The 26,648-nt window shown below is 45.0% G+C and overlaps 1 protein-coding gene across 1 annotated transcript in view; it reads right to left on the reverse strand.

Annotated features, from left to right (window-relative positions):
• The window catches only part of LOC142586181 (lysosomal acid lipase/cholesteryl ester hydrolase-like), a 32,925-nt gene extending 6,751 nt beyond the window's left edge, over window positions 1-26,174 (reverse strand). The window contains exons 1-6 of the mRNA XM_075697433.1: window positions 26,102-26,174; window positions 25,284-25,398; window positions 20,767-20,917; window positions 17,633-17,728; window positions 10,264-10,416; window positions 2,518-2,589 (exon numbers count right to left, since the gene is read on the reverse strand). Coding sequence (XP_075553548.1) covers window positions 2,518-2,589; window positions 10,264-10,416; window positions 17,633-17,728; window positions 20,767-20,917; window positions 25,284-25,398; window positions 26,102-26,174 — 660 coding nt within the window. The remainder of the gene's footprint in view (window positions 1-2,517; window positions 2,590-10,263; window positions 10,417-17,632; window positions 17,729-20,766; window positions 20,918-25,283; window positions 25,399-26,101) is intronic.
• Window positions 26,175-26,648: the final 474 nt, after the last annotated feature.

Below are 26,648 nucleotides of genomic sequence, written 5' to 3' on the forward strand. Positions count from 1 at the left end.
ACAGAAAGTTGTACGCGGGTATAGCGCCCTCCGCCGCTGGAGGGTTTACCGACAGGGACGTGGAAGGCCAGCCGGAGTGCGGGCGAAGCCAAGACAGCAGGCTACAGCACTACCACGAACTTACGCAGCACTTTATGCAAAATCTCGGAACCTTCCCCCCGGGAGATGCAAAGCTAGATAACATAGAGGCGGTGGCCTGGGACGACTCGAAACAAAGACGTTCCCCATGTCCCGTCCTGTATCACTTGTGCCACCCAGGTCAATTCTCAAGTGAATCCAAGTGACGTGGCTTCCCGTTTTGCCATCACTTCCACTTCATGTGGGCGTGTCCTAGCACGATAAAGAACCCTCAAACCCCATGAGTACACCATACCGAGCAGTGGCAGACGATGCTCCTCAGCTCCGACCGCAGATCCAGATCACCAACGTCGCACCGTCCAAGCAGGTCGTCTAGCCAAAGTGCGAGGCTATATATATATATATATATATATATATATATATATATATATATATATATATATATATCTGTGTGTGTGTGTTGTACGTGGCCGTTCCAGGGAACTTAGAAGAGGAGATAAAGCAGGCGACGAAGTGCAGAAGGAATGGGCACAATAAACATAGGATAGTTGGCCTTATAGCCTGGCCATACTATGCGTTATTACAAACATATATATATATATATATATATATATATATATATATATATATGCTTCAGCTATAAAAGAACCTGGGAAACGATAACAAAGTTCTAGTGGAACACTCATCTACCGCGTGCGTCAGCCTAGTTTCGACGTGCTTCTGCGTCATGCCCGGATTCCTCAAGCTGCGTGGTGTTGCGAGCAAACCAAGTGGCTTCCATTTCCCGGCCGGTTCGGTTGTCTGTACGTCTGCTTAGGGTGCGACACATCCTTCAGCTATAGTACCTCCCTTCGTTCTTCATAAAGTTGTGCAAGAAACCACAAAGCCGGCCTCGACGCTTTCGTTTTGTTGCTTCCAGGGCTGTTTCAGCAGTTCTTGCTCCTGCGGTGAGTGGGCTAAACTAGGGTTGGTACCATGGCCGAGAAAAAAAGAAAGGGGAGCAACCAGAAGGAAGGGGGAAAACGAGGGGGGTCAATTTTGTCAAGTGTACTTTAACCAAGAACACTAGGAAAACTATAAGAACTAAATGTGGCATTTCGCCGAGTACAACTTTCGTACGACTGAATCTATTGGAATGATTGAAACGCATTATATATAAATCTTCGTGCACTTTTAATATCTTCATGTTGTTGTAGCAAATAATGCCTTCATAAGGCATATTATGAGCTACGAACAACAAGCAACACGAGAAAGTTACAGTGACTCGAAACTACAAAATACTTTAGAGAAATGAGGAAACGGAGTCAAACCACTGTTACGCTTTGTGAGTCGTAATTCAGATTGCTAAGCATTTAAAAAACGATAACAATGCCTTCCGCTGACCGTCATCCTTTGCGTGTTTTATGCGTTAGCGCAGGTGTGCGTATATGTACAAGATGCTCTGTTTTGCGAATAAACAGTTATAAGTGTAGCGCTCGTCTTAGTCTTTCCCTTCGTCTCTCACGCTTTTCTTTTTTCTTTTTTTTTCACTAAAAGCCCTCACGTGAAGCACGCTTTCATCTTCACGCGCTCTTCTTCCATCTCCCCCTGCGCTCCGTGTTCACTTTCATATTTGCTGTGCTCGTTCGCTCGGTTACGAGGTACAACAACGCCGAGGCAGGCCGACGCTCAACGCCGGAAGAAGCGCCTAAGAACTGCGCTCTAAAATAACATGGTGACAGTTGTGTGTGGTGTCGCCACAGTTGACAGTTTTATGTGGTGTGTCAGATTTTAGCGGCTCATGGTTACTAACATGCACACTCTTATTACTTTTCATTAGTGGCAGCTGGTACTTATAAACGGTTGAAACACTCTTTGAAAGTCATAAACATACGAACTCGTCTAAAATCGCATCTCGACTAATTTTCGCCATTACCATTCTTGGCGGATGGTTGCTAGCGCTTTGGGGTATTTGAAACGTTCATTGCCGCTAGTAAACCGATAAGCAACAAGTTTAGCGCGAGTGGCAAAGTGATGCATCGTTTGCACCGGTGCGACATGTATGAGTTTTCTTGTTTTCCATTTTCTTTGTCTTCCTTAATATAGGCACATAATTGGTCGTTCAGGCGAAATGCTGGTTCATTGTTGCAGCGAAAATACCACACCCGCTCAATCTTGTGTGCCTTTTCTTGACAGCAAGTTCGGCTATTCGCTTACATTTAGAGTCATCATCAATGTTCTTTTTTTCCTTCTTGTGCGAACAACTGGCATGAAGGACTACTGGAAACTATAAAGCCTAAAGGTGTTATGTGGTTAAGCACCAGTTCTAAAAAAAATGTATTTCGTATCAGTGTGTAATCTGAAGAGTATAAGCAGTGCACTTAGGCGACTTTTTCCCAAGGATGGCGCCAAAAAGAAATATTGCAAAGCTATCATGAAGTAAACAGCCGCACTACTCACTTGCGCGTAATGTATGACATTTTTCATTGAAGTCCCTGCAGGATTGTGACACAGGTAAACAGGAATCCGCGTCTGAAAAAAGCGAAAGGAATCATAATAAATCGAAACATGGAGATGCACTGCGAAAACCAGAAGCTGGATGACGATACTATAAGCCCTTTGTACAATAGTACCAAGAATATATATATATATATATATATATATATATATATATATATATATATATATATATATATATATATATATATATATATATATATATATATATATATATGGTGCGTTGATTACTCTCTGTTCTTCCTTATATAGACAGGTTTCCCGCGGGAAAATTCATAACTTAGAAACATACCTTCAAGAGACAACATCGTGGGAAACTTGCTATGTCCGCGCCTATTCTATAGGCAGTGAGGCCCTGGAAGAGCGGCTCCACCCGCAGTGCCCGAGCACAGTCTTTATTTCAATAAAGTCTTTTTCTATCTTTTTTGTTTCTTGAAATACAGTGGGTTGTAATGGGAATAGCTTTATTTGCCTGCTTAAGCAACTCAGAGGCTGCATTTCTATCTATCTATCTATCTATCTATCTATCTATCTATCTATCTATCTATCTATCTATCTATCTATATATCTATCTATCTATCTAATTTTCTTACGCCGACACAATGGCCCAGGTTGACTACCAGCCGTAGTTGCTTACGGCTATGGTGTAGGACTGCTAAGCACAAGGTCGCGGGATCGAATCCCGGTCATGGGGCCGTATTTCGATGGTGGCGAAATGCGAAAACACCCGTGTTTAGGTGCACGTTAAAGAACCAAACCCCAGGTGGTCCAAATTTCCGGAGTCCCCCAGTATGGCGTGCCTTACAATCAAATCGTGGTTTCGGATCCTAAAGCCCCATAATTTAATTTCTGGCCCAGGTTGCCTACCTGCTTGGGTCATGTGCTCATGTGAGTAAGCGAAAGAACTTTATTGGAGGTCGTGGGGTCGGGTCCCCGTCCTCACGCAGCCGTCGCCATACCACCGTCGTCGTTAAGTCGAAGTCAATCCCTCTTTGTCATTCTATTGTAAATTCTGTCCCCATGAAATCTTGATTATGCCACTCTTGTCATGCCACCGTCGTCATTGTACCGCCATCGAGCAGTGAGTGTCATGCATCCGTTATCGCACCATCCTCGTCGTGCCGACCTGATCGTGCCATCGTCGTTAGTACAGCTTCGTCTTCCGGTCGTCGTCATATCGTCTTATACTCACGCCATCGACATAACGCACTCGTCGTCGTGCCACTGCTCCCGTGCCGTTGTCGTCACGCTGTCGTCGCCAATACCGTTGGAATTATTTCACGATGGTCATCTCATTATCGACGTGCCATTGTCGTCATAGGGCATATGTCGTTGCATCGACGCCATTCCTTTGTCATCCCATCGTCGTCATCCAGTCGTTGTCATGCCGTCATACTTATGAGTGACTTTGGCAAACTAGTACCGCAGTAAATTGGGCCAATGCTGGACACAGTGTATGTCGCATGTAGCGGAAGCAACGCAAGTCTTTGAATGATCACTACAGATTTTAAGTAAACATGGCTTCAGCAATAAATGTCACTATATACCGTCGACAGCCATCGTGCGATTGGTTTTGCCGCGATATTTTTTCTTGATTTGAACACCTAAAAAGAAGCCTGCCTCATTTGTTCGCATTATGTCACCGAGGTGTACATGTTTTGAAAGAAAAGGGAAAAATAGCAATTCATTCGCTAATAAACTATGTACATTATCTTTTCAGTAACAAACTACAGCATGTGCTTATATTAAAATGTTGCAGAGAATTGTCATAAAAGTCTAGTTGCGTGTTTCCGCACTTCAAAATGGTCATGTACACCGAAATAACTGGTGGCAAATTACGTGTAATCCATCTCATTGCGCAGGCGCAACCACGATGCGCTGTTCGCTGTGCAACCTCTCTGCGCCATCAAGAGTGCCGTCTCACTGCTGCTAGGCGGCTATTCGTACATTAGGGAGCAGCCCAAAGCGCTCCTCATAACCGGCTTTAATAAATAAATAAATAAATGACAATATGAAGTGCCGATATTTCATTTTCTTCCAACTATGCTATTGCTGAACCTTTGAGAGAGTTTTCGTAATACAGTAGTTAGTCTCAAAGGCATTTGACAACTTATTTTGCTTAAGAAAACTTTCCGACGGGGCGTAGCGAGGGGACAATAGCCCTACTGCTAAGTATTCGAACGAAATCTCTTACATCGTAGAATAAGAACACCGTCGCGTAATTTGAGCGTGTGACATGGAAAAGAAAAGAAAAGAAAATTTCAGCCCCTAGTGTGTGGTTTATAAATTTCGCTCCGGTGAACAGGGGTAGTGAGGTATTTGAACGTGTGACATTAACAGCTCGAATTAACGCAAACAGCTTTGGGCGTCCTTCTATAGCGTGAGCCAGATGGAACTGGTTTCCACGTATTTTCGGCCCAGCCATTGCAAGACGGCGCATATACTATATATATATATATATATATATATATATATATATATATATATATATATATATATATATATATATATATATATATATATATATATATCCCAAAGTTATCCTTAACCAGCTGAGCTCCATGCGACTACGCCTCGTGTGTTTCGTACAATGAGCGCAGGACATATCGGTCATCATAATATCATAGCTATCGCGTGGCTTAAGAATTTGATGGGGTAACATGGGGCTAAAGCGTGCGCAATAAACGCCTGGAATGCTTTCCATCTGGTCGCTGTTTAAGACCCCAAGAAAGGATGGCTGACAGTCCGTGCAGTTCTTGTACATACAGCGCATACACACAGAAAAAAAACAGGCAATGCGAGTGAAATGGCATTCAACAAACATTATTTGAGAAACAGCGCATGCCTATACGCTGACGTGCGTTTTCACTTAAACGATTTTAAGAGCAAAATTAGCGATTAGTTCTGCTTTGTTTTTACCAAAATATTGCCACAAGATTGCTTTTCCACTTACCTGAGGCAGCTCTCTTCTTCGAAGGACAAGGATGCATATGCAATGTTGTATTTTATTTTATTTACTGGCAACGCGTACAAAAGGTGTCGAGTAGCACTTCAATTAACAATGCGGGAGAAGGATTACCATCGTTACGAACTTTAACGAGAGAGAATTAACTGTGCGTGCGATGCATTTCTGAAAATTTCCTGTACGATAAAGTCACAGGACACTGTGTCTGGAAACAACGCTCACGTGATTACGGGAATACTTAAGGACATCGCTAAAAAAACATGAGTAAAACTACTCGCAGCGCTCGGGTTGTCTGACTCTTGTCTGAATTGTTTTTTCTCACCGTCTTCGAGCATGCACCTAAGCAGGCACGTACCCAGGATTTTTTTTCGGGGGGGGGGGGGGGGGCAACCCAAGGTAACTTTTCTATGCAAATGAGGGGGGTACCTTTACTAGTACAAATGTGAATAACGCCCACCATTCGCCATAAAAACGCGTAAAACCACAAAAAAGAAATGAAATAAGCTGTGTTTTACAGGTAGGCTTGTGCGATACGCCTCTCCTTTACTTGGCAAACAAAGAACCACGCCAAATGGACTTGCGTAGGAAAGAAGCGCAGGAACAACGCTGCCAAGAACAAGTAAAGAAGAGAAACTGTAAAATAAAGATTACTTTAGTAGAATAGAACTTTAGAAACAGTAGTTGGAAACAAAGGCACACGGACCGCGCGGAGTTTTGTTACTCCGCCAGTCAATGACAGAAGAAAAAAAAAATCGTCGTCATGCGGCCTTTTCAACATGACGTCGTACTTGATACCTCCGGAGCGTCTGCTGTTCTTCAAAAGTCTTTTCATCGGCGGAAACAATGAGGTGTGCAACAGACATGGACAAAATGTATCGACTCTGAGCATTTCACTATTCAAAAGTCTGCTGTGCAGTTGATGTCACTGCTGAACCCATTTTACTCATGAAACTTCACTGCCAACTGAAGTGAAACTTCACAACAAATAGTTGTAGCGAAGCAAGCATGTTATATCAGGTCAATAATGAAGTGGGCATTCGCCATTCAACTATAATAGGCGAGGAGAAAGGTATAAAATTACTCGCTAATAATTTTAATTTTGTAGTTACCGCCCTATTTGGGTAACAGAAGAGGTTTGAAGCACGAATTATTTGCAGCCTCGCGGAGGAACAGTGGCTGGCGGCTATGAGGGCGCGGGCAGGGCCGGTATTCTGTAGCGATGCCTTTTCCGATTCTATGCTTTTTCAGGCTTTTCGCGCTTGGCCAATGGTCAGAGCGACGGTCTACCCACATTATCAACGGGATCAGGCGGCCGTGTGTGGTGGATGATAAGAATAGCATAGAATAAGGCATAAGGCATCCCTACAAAATAGCGGCCCAGGGCTTCATTGCAGACTTAAGAGGAAGCTTTAGCTCGGGCCCAACTCCGACGCGGCCTATTCAAATACATGTAAAACGCAAAAACGTTTTTATGAGATAACCCCTGGACCGATTTTGATGAAATTTGTCGCATTTGAAAGAGAAAGTTAAATTCTAGTGACTGTTGGAGGCGGAATTTCGATTTAGGGCTTGAATTTTCTTAAAACGATTTTCAAATATTTGACCGTTTGAAAAAAATAGAAGCACCAAGTTTACAAATTCATAGCTTTGCATCAAGAACTGATATCGCAGTTCTGTAAACGGCATCCATTAGATCATTCAAAGCGGACAAATTCAAAATGTCATTTTACATGTTACGTGAATTTGTTACGTTGGTTACAACGGTTTCGAAAAAGTTGTATTTCTCTGTGATTAAATTTTTTTATATTCATGTGTAACATATCAATTTTGTCCGCTTTAGATGTACTATTAGATGCAATTCACAGAATTGTATTATCATTTTTAGTGGTGAAGTTACAGAGTTGTAAACTTGATAGTTTCGTTTTTTTGAAAATTTTCGATTTTTGCCAATTTTTAATAAAAAAAATTACCGACGATTACGTTACTTCCTAATGCGAAATTTGAGCGCAGCAAATAAGCTGTTTCACCTTTTCGATAGATTGAGGCAAAGAAATCGAGCAACACATGTATGCGCTATCACAGAATTTTTTTTTTATTTTTCACACGTATTCCTTTAACAAAGACTCCACTGGGTAAGCTTCTGCTTCGGCGGCACGCACCTCTGGATTCTGACGGCGACGGCGCTGGGCCTCTGCTCTGGCAGCTCGTTTAGCAGCAGCAGCAGCAGCAGCAGACGGAGGACTTCCATCGGTCGTCTCGCTCATGGCTCAGAAAGAACTGGCAGATAATTTCGCAGTGGCGAACGGCAGCGGCAATTTCGGCTCGGGCGGTGCACATATACAGATCCGCCGCCACCGATCTGGCTCTCTGATTGCCACCGCACAGCGCGAACGGCAGCGGCAATTTCGGCTCGGGCGGTGCACATATACAGATCCGCCGCCACCGATCTGGCTCTCTGATTGCCACCGCACAGGGGTTGCATTGGAGGAGGAGCGAAGAAAGGAATTAAGTTCGAGCCGGCGCTTTGACAACCGGAGACTCGCAGGAAGAGGGGGGAGGGGGGCGGCGTGTACACACAGCGGCAAACGATGGGGGCAGAAGCGCGCGCAGCAAGCGGACAACACGATAAAGGGAGGAGGGAAGAGATAGCAGCGACTGACTGATGCCGCTGACGCCGATAGTGAGTCAACCCCAGCTGCGGAGTTGGTTTCAGGGACAACGCCGCCGATGCCGACACAAACAATATGATACCCTCGCTTCCGCAGCGCTAAGAACCAGGTGTAGCCGTGGGAAGGTGGTCACGTATTCGTCGACGTGCCGGGGCCTACGTGAAATAACCGGCGCGTCGGCAACTGAAGAGCACCCTATCCGCCACACAAGAACAGGGAGGGGGGACCCTTTCCTCCTCTTTCTGCATGGCGGCGACGGTGTTCTATGCAGTCACGTTATCTTGACTCTCTAGCGGCGTCAGCGGCATCCAGCGGTATCAGTCGGTCGCTGCTAGCGCTGGGGGGATGAAAGGGGGGCGGAGCTGGTTACGAGGCCGACGACAACGCCGACGACGACGCGAAACCCAGGAACGGACGCCAAAGAGCTGCGCTCTAAAATTGATGATCTAACTCAAAAATTCGAAACCAACAGTCACTAGATTTTAAGTTTGTCTTTTAAATGCTTTGTCTTTTAAAGCTTCCTCTTAAGAGGAAGCTTTAGCTCGGGTGCTCCTATCTAACTACATGTAAAAGGAGAATTCGTTTTTCTCAGCAACAACTGCACCAAATCTGACGAGGTTTGTTGCATTAAAAAGAAAAACTTAAACTCTAGTGACTGCTTGTTTCGAATTCTCGCTTTATATTGTCAATTTTCATTAAAAATTATCAAAATCGAAAATTTTTAGAAAACGAGACTATCAAGTTTACAACTCTGTCTTTCGGCAACGAAAAATGATATCGCAATTCTGTGAATTGCATCTAGTAGTACATCTAAAGCGGACAAAAGTGATATGTTACATATGAATCTCAAAAAATTTAGCAATATGGAAATAAACCTTTTGCAGAACCCTTGTAAACAATGTAACAAATTCACATAAGATGTAAAACGATATATCGAATTTGTCCGCTTTGAATGGTCTAATCGATGCTGTTTACAGAACCGAGACATCTGTTCTTGACGCAGAGCTATGGATTTGTAAACTTCGGGCTTCTAAATTTTAAAACTGTCGAATATTTGAAAATCTTTTTAACAAAATTCAGGCACTCATTCGAAATTCCTTTTCAAGCAGTCACTTGAATTTAACTGTGTCTCTCAAATGCAACAAATTTCATTAAAATCGGTCCAGGGGTATCTCAGTTTTTGCGTTTTACGTGTATTTGAATAGGCCGCCTCATAGTTGGGCCCGAGCTAAAGCTTCCTCTTAAATTGTACCCCACCATAGCAGCGTTTCTTTAATTATCTCTGGAAGAAATATACAGAAATATATATTGGCAGAACAGTCACAGTTCTTTTCGATCCCTCGTTTACTGCTCTGATAAGTTAAGAGCCACAACCGACTCTTATGGTTATTTGGGAAGTTACGTAACGATGCGTGGCCGCCAGTCGCGTACAACCGCGTATGGCACAGGAAGCTGCGACTCTGCACGTACTGCGCCCACCGCCGAAGGTTGGAAAAACACCTGCACAAGCACAGCAGGGAAGTGGCAACGTTAATCGGCTCGAATGATAACTGTAGAAGCATCATTCAGAACACACGGAATTGTCCTCCACTTCCGGCGGCGTTTTCTCTATTCCCTTTTTAAAGAAAAAGATGCTGATCCATGAATATTTTCATAAACAACGGTTGCATTTGTTAATTTTCGCTTTTCCTTCCTGTTTGGCGGTTGCCTTGGCTATCTCCCTTAGTACATCACTTAATTTCTCAAGTCCTTGCGACTCTTGTTTCCAGTTGGCAATTTTGCACGAAAAGAGCTGTAGAATTAGGGAAAATTAGGGAATTATGGAAAACTACGGAAAGGGGGGGGCCCGGGCCCCCCCGGGCCCCTCCTTGGGTACGTGCCTGCACCTAAGTATGTACGAGAAAGCACAGTTTACACACAATATTCAATCACCGCGTGTTCACGAAAGGCAGCTGGTTTTCCACATCAACCGATCGATATTTCTAAATGTCTGCGCGTTTTCTGCGATCTACGGAAACGAGATGATGTTAGCACTCATCTGAGCGCGCGGTTTACCAGGTTGATGTATCTGCTCCCGATGTTGTTGAACCTGTCACCGAGGAAAGTGCAGACGGGCTTGGCCACACTCCCGCACAATATCCTCACGAGGCTCATGAGTTGGAAGTCCTTGGGGAGCACCTCGTAACCGCCCGCCGCTTGAGCCAGGCGCTGCGCACGTGGAAATTACAGGAAAGGTGACCAGGAGTGGATTGCGCAACACTTAAGAAAATATACCTAATTTAACAACGCCTTCTTATATGTTCCCTAGACAACGGCTGATTCGCACTAGAAGGCGTTCTTAAATTCCTTATTATTTTCGTTATTAAATGTTCATTCAAGCCGCCCCAGGACAGCAGTAGATCAGTCACGTTGTTTCATCTTGTGTTTGTGTTCGGTATTGTGAAAGAAGACTCGCGTACTTTGTTGCAAAAGTGCTGTGGTGCGCACTAGTTGGTTTACCACTTTGCAAACAGCGTATACGGCGCAAAATACACGAAGACGAGCCGAAAGGAAGATCGAAAAGAGGGGAAAATGTGCAACCCTTATTCCCTTAAGATCAGGAGGCCAAGATTGACACACGTACTTGTTTGTCCTTTCTTTCCGGGAACGGCCGTCATCTAGACACAGCTCCAGGCGAATACTTTCGCTAAGACATTCCATTTCTAAAACGTGTCTTCACAGATAAGCATCAGGACGACACGTGTAAATTGTGCCAGGAAGGGCCAGCGACACTCAAACACTTGTTGTGTGAGTGGAACGTGACTATAGGAAGGATGACAGTTGCTCCGAAGACCCTGCCGTCGAAGTGGGCCGCCGCTCAGCGCAGCTCAGACCTTGGCATCGAGACGTGGGCCGTCTCGCAAGCCCGTGAGGCGTCGTTCAGGCAGGGCGTTGACTTTCCCCCGTAGGAGACCTAAGCCCGGGTCGCGTTGAGCCTGGCCCAACGTTCGATAAACATGCATCCATCCACCCCCTTTAAACCGCTAATAACCTAAAGCTTCCATTCAGGGCAAAACGTGCCTGCATGATTTGGAACTTACTCGAATGTTATCGTTGATCCTATCTGTTCTCTATACGCTCTCTCCGAACCTTGCGCAATCACATTGTATGCGCGCCACGGATAGTGTTGTACTTTATGGCAGGTATGCAAGCACCATGCGTCAGTTGCTCTGGAGCCTCTGACGAGTCGTGTATAAAGACGCCGACGCGCTCGACCCGGCGACCAGCTGATTCCTAGGATGGACGAGCGTGCTCACCGCTATCATTGTGCTTAGTGTTACTCGTTTTGCTGCGCACAGGTTCAGGCAATAAACAGTTAGTTTCATGACCTACTTTGTGCCACTGCGGTTGTTCACCGTCACTACAGCGTAACAGTATACGTAAGTGCATACTTATCGTATGTACATATCACTCATGCGCCATCTGGAAGTGCGAAATATTTTAAGCAATCATTCTGCCACCACTGCAGCATGAGGTACGCCAACCCTTCATTCACTTAGTGGCGCATGTGATAAAATATAATACATGCCTTTGTATTGGCTTCCCGGCATTTCTTGTGTAAAGTTTGCGTATTTTGCACTATTTCTTTCTTCCCGCTCTACCACGTGTATTTGGCGCATTGCATTGCTTATTCATGCATACCTCTATCATTGTTTTTCGCCCAGTTTGTGCTGTATTAAATATGAGCGTTAACCAAGTCACTTAAATCTCCACTTCGCTTCGAAGCGGTAGACGTACCTACATATGCCGGTCACGGTCGCAGAGTAGTTGTACTCATAAAAAACAAACAGACAAGTTTTCAATTACTTCACTAGCTGCACAAGCTGCCTCAATTCGAGTCTTTGTGGTGCAAAGATTCTGCTGTGCTATCTATCGGTTACTGTATTCCAATAATTCAATTTTTGCTGTTTTGGAATTCATGGCAATTTACAAATTGCACAAATTAAATGCGGTTTTATGTGGCGATATTAGTTTACCTTGCACTGACAGGTCTTCACTTATGTCACTCGTTCGCCCCAAGGCCCTATGCGAATTGTTTACTCACGTTGAAATTTCCTTTGTTTCAACTCAAATTTTCACCATTTTATTCCCCTACGCGTGAAAACATATTCTAATGACTGGCATAGCATGCTTTCGAGTGGGATATTGTGGACGGTAGGTCTGACCGCAAGGCCGTTTCTGTGGCTTTTAAAATTATTGCACAATCACGAAATCCTGAGGACAAAATAATCACCGACTTTAGTCGTGCAAATACCAACGAAATAAACACACTAGAAACAAACATGGTAATTTTCGAAATTACCAACTACCACCGCGATATTTTTATTTAGTACAGGTTTTACAATATCGTGCGACATAGTGTAAAAACCTTGTCCCGAAAAAGTGCTTCAAAAACAAATTCAAAGCATGTCTGAGAAATTGTCTAGCTTTTTCGACACTGTATAAATGACAGGAAGTGAAAATTGCGTGTTATGCTTACCAAAATATGCTCTTATAAGTAAAATGCACGCTGCTAGGGAATTTTATTATGATAACGCTTTTGCCATATTCATGAAAGATAGTTCATCCTACCAGTTGCTTTTTTGTTATTGATCAGGAGCCTTGCTTAACACCTCGGTTACTTCAGAAGCGTTCAACAATTATTTTCATATCGGCGTTCGAACGCGATAACGCTAGAACACCAACGGTAACGGTTTAAAGATGTTTAAAAGTAAATATTCTAAATGCGCATTGATCTGGCAACGCTGGCCGCGTCTGCCATCTTCTCCGAGGCATTCTTACGAAGGCACGTATTCAGTGGTACATGCCCATAGAACCAAGTTGGCTTCGAATAAGTTTATTGAAGAGCTGCACGTACTCCATGTCTCATAACTATACTGACCCAAGTTGGTCCGACGGTTGGCTTCAAAGTGTGCTCCCCTCAGCACAGCTGCCGATCGCTGTACTCATTAGAGCATACAGACTACCCAACTTGCTAGGAGTTGCCACGGAGTCACTGAAGCTGGGTGAAAAACGGTAAGAGACCCAGAGCCAGACAGGCAAAATTATAGACACCGGAATGTGCGTAAAGTACACTAACAATGCTAATCGCGCTAAAATGTCGGTGGTCGGCTTCAAAACATGGCTCCGCAGCACGCATGTTCGATGCTATAACCATTAGGTGACGGACGCAGGTCCGAAAAAGCCGAATAAACCAGCCCGTGCGAGCCAGCGCTTGAGATGCTCGGCGCAGCTATGCTCGTCGCATAGCAACAATTTACTGATGAAAAGTTGGTGCGCGCATCTTCTAAGTGACGACAAAGAAACAAGTTGCGCACCTGATGGGCCCCAATGTTACGCTCTGGTATGTTGTCATAGTTAGGTCGTAACGTTAACAAGAATACATGTGAAAGCGCCCGCTCCTTGGCCAATCCACCGTAGTAGGTGCACGTGAGCCATTCTTTGGTAATAACAAAAAAATTGACGCGGTTCTCTCATTGCATCCCTATGTTGTGGCTCCATTTTACAAAGACAAGCAGGTAGTGTTTTGCGAGTTTTACGCGTTTTAATGCAGACCCAAAATATCGCTTTCTCAGCGAGGTCCACCCCGGTGGTTGAAGGGCACGTTGGCCACTGAAATCTGCAGCGTGTCTCTTGTAACGCTTACAAGAACAACCCAGGATTGGTGCTGACAAGATTTGCTCTCATATGAAATGCCTTCTCTAATGAACTTTGCTGAGCTGTCGTGACTTTTTAGTGAATAAATCTCTTTATTAAATGCTCCATCTGTACGAATACGCTGACGTACGTGGCAAAGTGCTTTTCTTTTCCAGCACGAATCAAGATAAAATCTTTGTGAACATCGCCCTGCCTTCTCACAAGTTTATTTAATTTTTGCTTCTTATGGGGGAGCTTATGGAAAAGTGAGGTGGCACCACAGAACAAGCGTGAAAGCAGCAGCTATGCTTGTATCTATGCTGTCGAGCGGGCAGTTAAGTCTTGCCGTACCTTCGGCAGGTTGGAGTATGGCATCCTGCTGCAAGTGAATAGATTGCGCTTGACATTTTGAAAATATCTGTTTAAAGCTGATATACCTGATCAAATCAAGCAGGCTAGTTTACCATTTGTCGTCACCCCGTTTCAAAGGGAGGCCAATAAACATCGTTACCATACCAGATTACCTTTTATTTTTCATCAAAGTGAGACATCAGCTACGACGATGTCCTCAATCTTTTATGGAAACAACTTTTATGGAGTCCTTGATGGGGTCAAGGGTGGCCATAGGTGCTCCCTCCCTTTGACGGCGGCCAGTCCTTGTAGTCTAGCGGGCTCCGTGGCCATCGGACGATATCACTAAGAGCGCTGGCGAAGACACGTAATCTCCAACACATTATTGAAAATGTACTCAGAATCTTGCGTAAAATGTCTCTGTTCTATTAGGAAATCAGTAGAATGTGAATGTGTCACAAAAGTTTGTAAGATGGCTAACGTCGTTGTAGTTTTAAGTCTATCGAGAAACAACGCCTCTCCAACTACAGACGTATATTCTTGATAGGTGTATATCCGTGATGCAGCTGTTTTAAAGTATTGGAGCATATTATTCATAAGCACATAAGTTAACATTTGTCCACCAATAATTTGCTTTCCACGAATCAGCCTGGTTTTCTGCCTGTATCCCCTGTGCTGTCTCAATTATTTGAACTTGGGCATGACATTACTGTTAAGTCAACGCGGTAAAGTAGTCGCAGGTTTATTGATTATTCAAAAACATTCGTCCTCATTTGTGAGAACAAGCTCGTCCTCAATCTTGTTACATCTTTTCCTGGCATCCATGCAAAGCTTTTAGTGCATTGAAAAGCGATTACTCACAATTAAGGTCCTAGCCAGTCAAATTCAATAATTACCACCAATCACCAGTTCGCGTGGCATCCAGAGTGCCGCAAGAGTTAGTTTCAGGTACTCATTTCCTTGCTTTCAATATCAGACACGTCATCGTCATTACTACAAGCACAGCTGTCATACTCCACCTGCATGGAGATGACTACATCTTATCGTCAAGTATTACTAATACGCATAATCAGCTTATACAAAACAATGCATTTTCTTTGTTTCGTAAACGGTAGAACACGTGGCAACTGAAGAGTAGCTTTAAGGTAACGCTATTAATGACCTTCAGCACCAAGAAACACCGCCGTGCTTTCCGTATTAAAATAATGGTTATCTGGCGGTAAACGTAAATGAAATATGCTGTTCGGTGTAGCATTCGCTTCTGACGAAGTGGCGCCGACACATAGATTATCCTGTGCTTAAGTCGGTTACCTTATACATAGATTAAAAAGTACAATGCCGAAGCCGACATCCACCACCTGCTGCGGGTATTCCCTGCGTTGAAACCGACGAGGTACCAGCACCTCGTGGCAGCGGGACTTTCCCAGCGTATTCCTAGCGATTACACTGCTTCGACGCAGGGATCACATTATCAATCCTTCCTGGACTCCATTAGATCCGCAAATTTTTGTTTTCATTCATTTAATCGTCCTTATTCGCCCGCACCCCATACCCCAGTACGCCCGGAGGCATTAACTGTGGCATTAAAAAAAAAGTGTGACAAAGCATTGCATGCTTACAAGGTACAAATCCTTGGCAAGACCTACATAAATATATGCAACGGCCGCTCAGGTACCTCACAATGCTAACGACATTCACTTCAATATCCAGTGTAGGAAATAAAAGTAGCTGAAAATCAGTGTCCGCGTATGTCGCCTACTCGTGTTGCCACTTGCGTGTTTGCGCTGTTAAACGTTCACATGAAATCTAGAACAAACTACCCTGCCAAAAAAATCATCAGAAAGATGTACTATAGAATTGAACAAGTTCAGACGAAAACTATAATGTTTGTATTACAACGCTACAGCCAACATTTCTCACCGTCTTTCTATGCACGTTTATGGTCATTTGAGCTCAGAAGTTTCTGTGAACATGTTTCCACGTGGTACAAAATTGTCAATAGGCAAAGGTGTGCTGATGCAATTATTGTTTTTGCAAGTTGTGCAGCACGTGCTATCCACCAAATTATTATTATTATTATGATTATTTGGTTTGAAAACATATATATATACACTTGACAGGAAAGGGAAAGTGACGAGCAGGCTGGCAACTGCCACCGGAAAGGGCACAGTGCCTGCCTACTCCTCGGAAAGGAGGGGGCAGAAACATAGAAAAGGAAGATATCCAAGATGACAAATCTCAAAAAATAAAGCGTGACACACACAGTGCAGGTCACTCACAGTAGGGCCCGTCACTGCAGGTCACGCTACTGAAGAATGTTAAAATATAAGAAATAGTGTCTGAAGTCTTGTCATATGAAAACCTAAATAAGCTACAAACGTAAACCAAACTTAGGTACTTTTAGGGCGCGATTAGCGTGATCTCGTCGAGACGCACAACCACTGGGCTACAAACGTTCGTCGGCTGTCGTATACCGCAGGTCAAGGAGATGACAGTGCCTCACTAGCGACGTGCATTCCGCAATGAAAGCGGTACACTCCAATATCCGATGCGGAAGTGTCTCGCAGCAACCGCAAGGCCTACACGATAGATTGGCCACGCGTCCTTGGCATAAACATTCGCGCACGTTCCCACAGCCAACCCTTCGCTTGACGCGAAAAGCTGTTGACTCTTTTTTGATTGTCGTCTTTCTTTTTTCCATTTGCTGTCGGGCTGTGGAACAACTTAGATGGCACCCACCGTAGCGGCTTAGTCGCGTTGGCACTGTGCTGCTAAACCCAAGGGTGCGGATGAAATCACGGCTACTGCGGCCGCCCTTCGATAGGGGCGAAATGCAAGAACGCCTGTGGGTACCGTGCACTGGAGGCACGTTAAAGAACTCCAGTTGGTCCAAATGAATCCGGAGTACCTCACTGCGGAGTTCGTCATAATCATATGGTGTCTTTGGCACGTGAGACACTCCAATATAATTAATTTAGATGGAGCATTAAGTACGCGTTGGTGTGCGCACTTTTTCTGAAGTATTTGCCTAACCACATTTTTGTTGGCCTTTTTTTTTCTGCATGCTTCTGTGCGCTCTTCTGCACGCCTCATTGTCACAGAATTATGAGATAACCGTACGTGTAAATAAACGAAAGAAAAGACAGTTCGGTCCTCGCAGAGCACGTGAAGGCAATATTCGGTAATATTTCTTTCTAATTTCAATCGTACGACAGCATCCCGTGTCCCATGAAGGTTGGGGGGGGGGGGGGGCACACTCTGCACATTAGCCACCAAATTTGCTACTGGTGCAGATATTTCCTGTGAATTATTTCCTGTGAAAATAATTGAAGAAGGTGAAGATGGCCCAACGCCTGACCTCGACGCGACACCAAAGCCACGAGACAGCGGGGCTTACCAGCGGGGACTCCGCGTACGGGCCAAAAATGGCGAGTGGCGGAACCTTGATGTAGGCCAGCTTGTTGAAGGGCGCGAGTCCGGTGAAAGCCTTTACCTGCGCGTTAGAGCCACACGAAGCCAACGTGTCATGAAGCCAGATAAAGCACAAAGAAAGATAACGCTTAATTGGAAGGTAAAAATACTAAGGCAAAGGGAAATGCAAGTTGACGCAAAAAACCACTTCTGGCAGGCGGGGACGAGAACCCACAATCCCGCATTACGCATGGCCGTCGTCGAGCGATACCTGCTAAGCCCTGAACGTGCCTAGTGCGATGCCCCTATACAATATTTCGGGACTCAATAACAAGCACTGCAAAACCTTAAACTATCGAGTTCTTGGAGAAGGTTGTTGTACTTTGTGTTTTCTTGTTTGGGTTCATTTTTTGTGGTGGTACGCCTGGTTACAAGAAACAGCTGAATGGATGGATGGATGGATGGATGGATGGATGGATGGATGGATGGATGGATGGATGGATGGATGGATGGATGGATGGATGGATGGATGGATGGATGGATGGATGGATGGATGGATGGATGGATGGATGGATGGATGGATCGATGAATGAATGGATGAATGGATGGATGGATGGATGTTATGAGCGTCCCCTTTGGAAGGGGGTGGTGGCTTGCGCCATCAAGCTATTCCTATTATACTGTTAATCGCCTAACTAGGTTAAAATAGAAAAAAAAGATAAAAGAAAAAGAAGAAGATGAACTCCTACAACCAAACTTTCTGACCCCCTGTTGCGCACTTTGAGTTTGTGCGTCTCCGGTTTTGTCGTTTCCCTACTTTTCTTCTACCAATCTTCGAATCGCCTCCTAATAATCTCTATTGCGGACATCTTTACTTTTGCCCTACTCTCACTGAAACCAAGGGATTCAAGGAGGCCACTGGTGCCTAAATCGACCGCTGGGCAGATGTGTTCATATTCCAATAAAATATGCTCCATCGTTTCCCTAGCTTTACAGCAACACACACGTTTCTGCTTCCTTCTTCTTCTTCATCATCATCATCATCCTGGTTATGCCCACTCCAGGGCAAAGGCCTCTCCCATACTTCTCCAACTACCCCTGTCATGTACTAATTGTGGCCATGTTGTCCCTGCAAACTTCTTAATCTCATCCGCCCACCTAACTTTCTGCCGCGTCTGCTACGCTTCCCTTCCCTTGGAATCCAGTCCGTAACCCTTAATGACCATCGCTTATCTTCCCCCTTCATTATGTGCACTGCCCATGCCCATTTGTTTTTCTTAGTTTCAACTAAGATGTCATTAATTCGCGTTTGTTCCCTCACCCAATCTGCTCTTTTCTTATCCATTAAGGTTACACCCATCATTCTTCTTTCCATAGACCGTTGCGTCGTCCTCAATTTAAGTAGAACCCTTTTCGTAACCCTCCAGGTTTCTGCCGCGTACGTGAGTACTGGTAAGACACAGCTGTTATACACTTTTCTCTTGAGGGATAATGGCAACCTGCTGTTCATGATCTGATAATGCCTGCCAAACGCACCCCAGCCCATTCATATTCTTCTGATTGTTTCAGTCTCATGATCCGGATCCGTGGTCACTACCTGCCCTAAGTAGAGGTATTCCCTTACGACTTCCAGTGCCTCGCTGCCTATCGTAAATTGCTGTTCTCTCCCGAGACTGTTAAGCATTACTTTAGTTTTCTGCATATTAATTTTTAGACCCACCCTTCTGCTTGTCTCTCCAGGTCAGTGAGCATGCATTGCAATTGGTCCCCTGAGTTACTAAGCAAGGCAATATCATCAGCGAATCGCAAGTTACTAAGATATTCTCCATTAACTTTTATCCCCAATTCTTCCCAATCTAGGTCTCTGAATACCTCCTGTAAACACGCTGTGAATAGCATTGGAGATATAGTATCTCCCTGCCTGACGCCTTTCTTCATCGGGATTTTGTTGCTTTGTTTATGGAGGACTACGGTGGCTGTGGAGCCGCTATAGATATCTTTCAGTATTTTTACATATGGCTGGTCTACCCCCTGATTCCGTAATGCCTCCATGACTGCTGAGGTTTCGACTGAATCAAACGCTTGTTCGTTATGAATGAAAGCTATATATAAGGGTTGGTTATATTCCGCACATTTCTCTATCACCTGATTGATAGTGTGAATATTGTGTACTGTTGAGTAGCCTTCTTGAGTAGCTTTCTTGAGTTGAGTAGCCTTCCTTCTTATATCTCGCTTTATACGTGCGTCTTCGAAGGCATACTGATCTCGCATGGACAGTAATGAGCTTCCCTTTGAGTTATGAAAAATTGCTTCTTTCCTGTTTTCGTTTCATCCTCTTAAGTAGTTACTCATGGTAGGTTTCTGTTCCACTGCAGCCACACATGAGATCATTTCAGCCTACCTCTGACTATCCTCTTGGCGTTCTTTGCTGCTGTGTTGCCTACCCTACAGTCCGCATATTTTCTCGTAAGCTTCCTAGTTCTTTTCCTCAACTGTGAGTCAATGTTTTTGCCTGTACAGATACCTGAACACTCTCCCAGCCCATTTACTTTCTTGCATATTCCTCAGTCGTTCTTCATAATTAATTTTACTGTGAGCTTCCCTCACTTCAAAATTTGTCGAGCTCATATCACCCTGCACATCTTCATTTATAGTCTTCCCGTGAGCGCCCAATGCGAGGCGTCCCACTCACCTTTAGTTCCCATCTAGTCTAGATTCTACCCCGCGTTTCCAATAGTAAGTCCAGGAACCATTACACCTTTCCACATATCCCGTAGCGCCTCTTACCGATTGTATCCCCATAGCACTCTGTGCTTTATTTGACTGGATTTCTCTTTCCCTTTAGTGTTACTTTTTTCCTGTGTTTCCATAAATCTATTGCCTTCGTTTGTCCATATACCAAGGTAAAAATACCTTGGTAATAGGATAAACGGTTCAGCTGTACATACATATACGAATAAATGGTTTACTTGTATATGCCAATGTATTTATACCTCGGTATATAGATATGGATATGGCGGGAGTGTCAGTCAGCGCCACATGACGGCGGATGTGTGAAGTGTGCATTAAATCAGGGGAGTCATCATAGCTCGTCATCCCGTTTTGCTGTGTCTCGTATACCTTGTTGTTGTATTCGGGCCTCTCCGACATCATGGCGAAGAAGATAAGCGTTCCTTGGGAAATGCCGACGTACAGAAGTTGCCTCTGGCCCGTTTCGCTCAGCACGTAGTCAATCTGAGCGGGCAGGTCGTACAGCGCGTGCTCGTGAAACCTGCAGCATAGGACAGGCCGTGTTGAAAAGTCGTTCTTTTTTTCTATGACCGCGAATATTCGGGCAATCGGAAACTCTGCCACTACTGTGACGCACGGCAACCTGCAAGGTGTGCGCTCCTACCTGGTTCAGCCGTATTTACTCTGGTGCGTCCATGCTGACTTATTTTACTGCAAAGCGTTAATTTCACAAAATATGAACGGAAATGTTTGCTCTGCGATAACTTCATTCCTAAGCACATTGGAGCTCCGTTGGGCGATAGCAAGCGTTTAAGCTTTAGAGGCATGTTTGCTTCCCATAATGCTTGCGAAAGCATACTATTGGCTCGTAAGATATAGACAGACCAGCAACTTGCATTTGGCAATGATGCGGACGTAGTTCTTAAAAAACTGAGTTGGATTAGCTAAGACAGCAAGTGAATGAAATATTTTATGACGATGTGTATACGTGGTACTGCACTTGGCATTTGACAGTGATTCGGTTCTTGCACTTCTTCCATAATGCCGACAACCCTGTGGGCATATTGGATTTCTGCCCGTATCGTGAAGGGTGGACGTGTTGGCGAGCGTATGACGGGCATAGGATATTTGTGGGTCGCGCGGCCTCTGCCAAAATCCGTGCCGACCGTTCACTAGTATTTCACGCTAATTGTCAAAGTTAAGTGTAGCTAAGAGGAATGGGCACAACGAAAGTGTACGGAAAGTGTGCTCTTAGGCGCCTCCGGGGGAGGGGGGGGGGAGTGTTCTTTCGTTGAGTGTCGGCGTCGGCGTAACCGAGCGAACGAGCACAGCGAAGAATGAAAGAGCGAACGCGGAGCGCAGCAGGGGATAAAAGACGGTAGAAGAAAGTAGGAAAGTGGAGAGAGAGAGTGTGGCGAAAGAGTGAGAAGAAGAGCAGAGTGCCGCACGAGAATACTAGAGGGCGCCATAGTAGCGTGCGCCGTAGTGCGCTGACCACATCATTACCCAAGCATGCGGCAAGCGCTGGGCGAGCCCGTCCACCGATACAACACAGGGTGTTTCACGTAACTTGTTCCAAGAACTTAAGAAAATATAGAACTTAAAAAAATAAAAGGAACGGCATATAGTTTGCCATCATGTGACACTCCTTAGAGTAGTTTTTAAAAAGGAAGTCGCAGGGGAGTAAGTACGGCGATTAAAATGATTGTTCTAAGATAGTTACGAAATCGTTTGCCAAAAACTGACACACTATTAGTTCAGAGTGCGCAGAGGCGTTATCGTGGTGGGAAACGCAGCGCCCCTCTTCCGACAATTTGGTAGCACGCGGCACACAAACTTTCTCAGATGCTTCAGGACCGCCACGTAGAATGCTTTCTGTAGAGCTTGAGTTTAGGTACAGATTCGTGGTGGCACAATTTCTTGGCTTTGATTTTTGCTTTGATCTTCTGCGTCTTCTTGGCCTTGGCTCTTAATTCCATTTGAACTAATTGCTCTGCGACTTCACTTCGATATCGTATTCGTAAAGGTCGCCGGTGATATGACCCTTTCCAAGAATTGACCGCTGTCGTCTAAAGCTTTCCAATCAATGCAACGTTAATTTAGGGAGAACTTATGCTCAGGAGTAAGCCGCTTTGGCACCATCTTGGTGCAAACCCTCTTCGTTTCGAAGTTTTTAAGTTAAAATCTCGTCAACAGACTTCTTTCCCAAACGAAGTGTTTCTAGTGTCATTATAACAGTGATTCGGTTGTCACTGAAGATAAAAGAATGCCACGATCAAGTTTTCATCTTCGCACGAGGTGGAAGGGCGTCCGGTGTCCTGATCTTGCATCGTCCTTGGGATCTTCACGGCCTTCCCGAAAAAAGACGGATCCACCTAAACTCAACACGTTTCTTTAGGGTAGCCTTGCAATACACCTTTTGCAATATTTAAATTGCGCGACCGACTTTCAAAGCTGCAGCGCGTAGCATCGCGTGATTGTGTGAATTTTTCTCTTATTTTTTATTTATTTCTTCTTCCACCTATTATTCCATTTATCTCTTTCCCCAGCACACGGCAGCCAGCCAGTAGTTACACTGACTAACCTTCATGTCTTTCATTCCCTTTTCTCTATCACTCTCTCATAAATTTATGCATTATTCTGGCCCAGTTTCACAAGAATTTTGATAGTGATCCCGTGTTCATGCACATGTGCAACATGGCCATCTATTGCTCGTCATTGGAGACAAGGTCTCACCAGTCCCCAACCTCGTACCGGCATGTTGTCTCAAGCAAATCCCGTCTCAGAGAGTTCTTGCGAAATATATATTCTTCAATTTAACTCTCACAATGTGTCGCAGCCTTGGCAATTAAGAAAACATGTGAGAGAATTAGGTGTAAAGAGTAAGTCTTATCTAAATACACTAAATAACAAATGTTTTTGAAAAGCATAGTTTTGTAGTGAACATCATGACGGCGCTGCACTTATAACAGGGAGACTGCAAATTGTTTGTTTCTGTGTATGCTTCCTTAGTTTAAAATGCATTTATATTGTTTGGGTACTTCACGCACTTTCCGGTGGCTACGCTTGTGTCAACATTTCTACGTAACTGTTTTCCCGCCTATGCCTGAGTCACTCAGTAGTGCGTGGTCGAATGGGTAGCGCAGTGGGTTAGACTGGCAGAAAGCTGAGTTTGTTGATAAGGATTCATAATTCAAAAAAGGGGTAAGGCCTGCAGACACGGACGCAAGAGAAGAGAAGTGGACAACATGAACGCCAACTATCAATAGAAGGAAGCACTGAGGCGAAAAAGGAAAGAAGACACAAGCTCATCTGTGCATGCTCTAGAACGGTAGCACCACGTGTCAATCGGGTACACGTGCCGGTCTTCTGTTTTCGCCTCAGTGCTTCCTTCAGTTGATAGTCGGCGTTCGTGTTGTGCACTTCTCTTGTGTCCATGTCTGCACGCTTTACCACTTTTCTGCATTATAAGCGCATAGGGCTGCTGGGCTGAAGGAACATGGTTCGAAACCAACCATCGGACAGACTCGGGTCCGTGAATACGTGGCAATGTGCACATACGTGCCGCTCTTCAACGAACCTCTTTCCCGCCGACACTGGATACTCGGTAGGTGCTGCTGCTCGAAGAGACTCTTTGACACCGACTTGGAGCACTGGGTTTGTGCCACTCGGTCTGTGCTGGTAATAAATGGACCTCTCCTATGCCAACTTCGGTCACCGCCTACGTGCCAATAGGTGTGCAGCAAGTGGCGGGACAATTCACAGCATTCGCAGGCACCGGCGCTTCCCGCTTCTTGTCTCAAAATTAAAAGCATTTCTTTCGAGCCTACAAGACTTTGCCACGAGCACTTTAGAGCAGACAGCACGCATGCTGTGTCGTTATCACTTTACGATATGGCCTCTGGCACACCGAACGCGTACGACCATCACCCGCAGTGGTGGTTCAGCTGTTATGGCGTTGGAGCTGCTCAGTACGAGGTTGCGGGTTCGTTTCCCGATCGCGACAGCCATATTTAGGCGGGGGCGGAATGCAGCGACGATTATCCACCGTGCTCTGGGTGCACGGTAAAGAAGCCAAGATAGTCACAATTAATGCGGAGTCCGTCATTAAAGCACACCTCACGTAGTGTCGGGGTATAGGCGCGTAAACCTTTATAGTACTTGTTAAGGCGAAAGCCTTAAGTTAGTCGTTGCAATGCCTCATACGTAAAAACCGCTGCGTCTAGTCGAACGGTGCAAAAAATATTATCAGCAATGGCTAATACCCCGTAAACGATGGCTCATACCACCGTCGCCAAGCAGAAAATGCAATGGCTCATACACCCTTAAGGCAGAGGCTACAAGCGCTCAGTGAAGTGAATAGTGCATACATTTATTCAAATCAGCCATACGACACACCTAACAGCATACGTTTCAATAAAGCACCAGCCCAAGACAAGAACTCGAACCACCACAAAAGTATTGCATTCCCCCCTCGGAAGCACACAAGTGAGAAACGAGTAACGACGTGCGAAGCGGCAAGAGCAAGGCGTTCGACCGTGAGTGCTGCTTTCCCCAGTTGAGAGGATGAAACGTAAAGTTGAAGTGAAACGTCGTTGGCTCGAGTCTGACCCCGCTACACGAGCGCGCGAAGCCGCAGCTAAGCAGAACAGCGAAAGCAGCAACGCGACGATGCGAGACGGCAACGCAGAGAGGAGGCCGAAGCTTGCAGACAACGGCATGCCACACGTTTACTTCACACTACGGCTCGTTATGTCTTACAAGCAGTCTGACCGTTCCGATCGTACAGCTTAATGCATTGCAAAGTGTGCAGCAAGCATTCGCCTTCACCTGTTACAGGAGCGTAACATGCTGCCGAACATTTTTATATTTTTAACACACAAGCGTCAAGAAGACGTCGCTCTCACGTGAAGTTCCAGAATGGCCTCGATCTAACGTCCAAAGTCCGGTGCCTCCTGCCGAAGGTGTTGCCACGTGTGTTTCCGAGCCAGACGTCGTAGCCGTTGTCAGCGAGAACAAACCCTGCGGTGGAGGCATATACTCAGTTGATTCACGTAAACAAACCCGCCGTATTTAGCATAACTGCAACATGCGGCACCCGCACTATTCACAACTGTGGACAAGGCAGAGTAATAATAAATTTAAGCAGAATAATAAATTATGCTGTTGCAATATAGCATGCCGGTCATTCCTCAAGTGCAAAGAGACTCGGTAACCAGGAACAGACCCCAATACGAAAAGCAGGTGGAAACGCCACATTCAAGTTTCAGCACTGCTTTCTGTAACATCATGAATTTTGAGACCATCTGGTTGAGCGTATCTCTATTCCTTCTCCACAAAAAAGTGCTACAATTTTCTCCAAAGAAACAGAAGACTAAGCTTGGCAAGTTCTGAGAACTCTTCTTTAGACAGAACAACACAATTTGCACGAGAATGTTTTGCAAGCCGTGACTTCATATTCATGTATAATGGCGATTAAGCTTCTTTGTTGAGGCTGTGCCTTCTTTATTCACAAGTTACGAACTTTTCCAGTAAAATTAAGGAAAATAAACGTTTTAAGGAATATTTACCGTACGTTCGAATGGATCTTACCATGCTTTAACTCGGTTTGCTGCGATGCGGAGTCCTCTCGTGATTAAAGACAGAAAAGGACTGCCTAAGCCGTACGTGCTACCTTCTCCCAGAGTGATCGGGCTATAGCTACGTGATCGGGTTTCCATCTTACCTCGGTCGAGCTTCCAGCTAGAAGGTGGAAGCGCTCGAGCTGGAAGCGCACGAGCGCTCTGAGCTCCGCGCATGGTGCTCTGAATGAACCAGATGGTTGTGTTCCGTGCACTAAATTTCGGCCAGCCAATCGTAAACCGCACCACGAGCGGGCTCTAGAGTGCTCTAAAGCAACCAGCTCATTGTACCATTAGTTTAGACTGACTTAGCGTAAAAACACCTAAGGTGGAGGAGACAGAACAGAAATGCAGAGAAATGTGCGCTAGTGACAGAGGCCAAACAAACGGCTTGTCCTCTTTAGCTGTGGTATTGGCGGCGAGGAGTTACGGAGTCGCCATCTATCGGAAGCGCCTCGCTGGCGTAGTATGAGGGATCACTCGGCGCGCTCCTCATAGGTTTTGCTGTCAGCGCTCACTGAAAACACCACGTGCGAGCTCTCCCGGACATTTCTGTAAGTGCTTTCGAAACGAGAGAAGTTTTTTTACTCTAAATAATAATGTTGGGCAAATTGAAAGCACAGCATCGTTTACAGACGCTATGTCTTTACC

This window comes from Dermacentor variabilis, chromosome 6 (assembly GCF_050947875.1).
Source record: "Dermacentor variabilis isolate Ectoservices chromosome 6, ASM5094787v1, whole genome shotgun sequence".
In the NCBI taxonomy this organism is placed as follows: Eukaryota; Metazoa; Arthropoda; class Arachnida; order Ixodida; family Ixodidae; genus Dermacentor; species Dermacentor variabilis.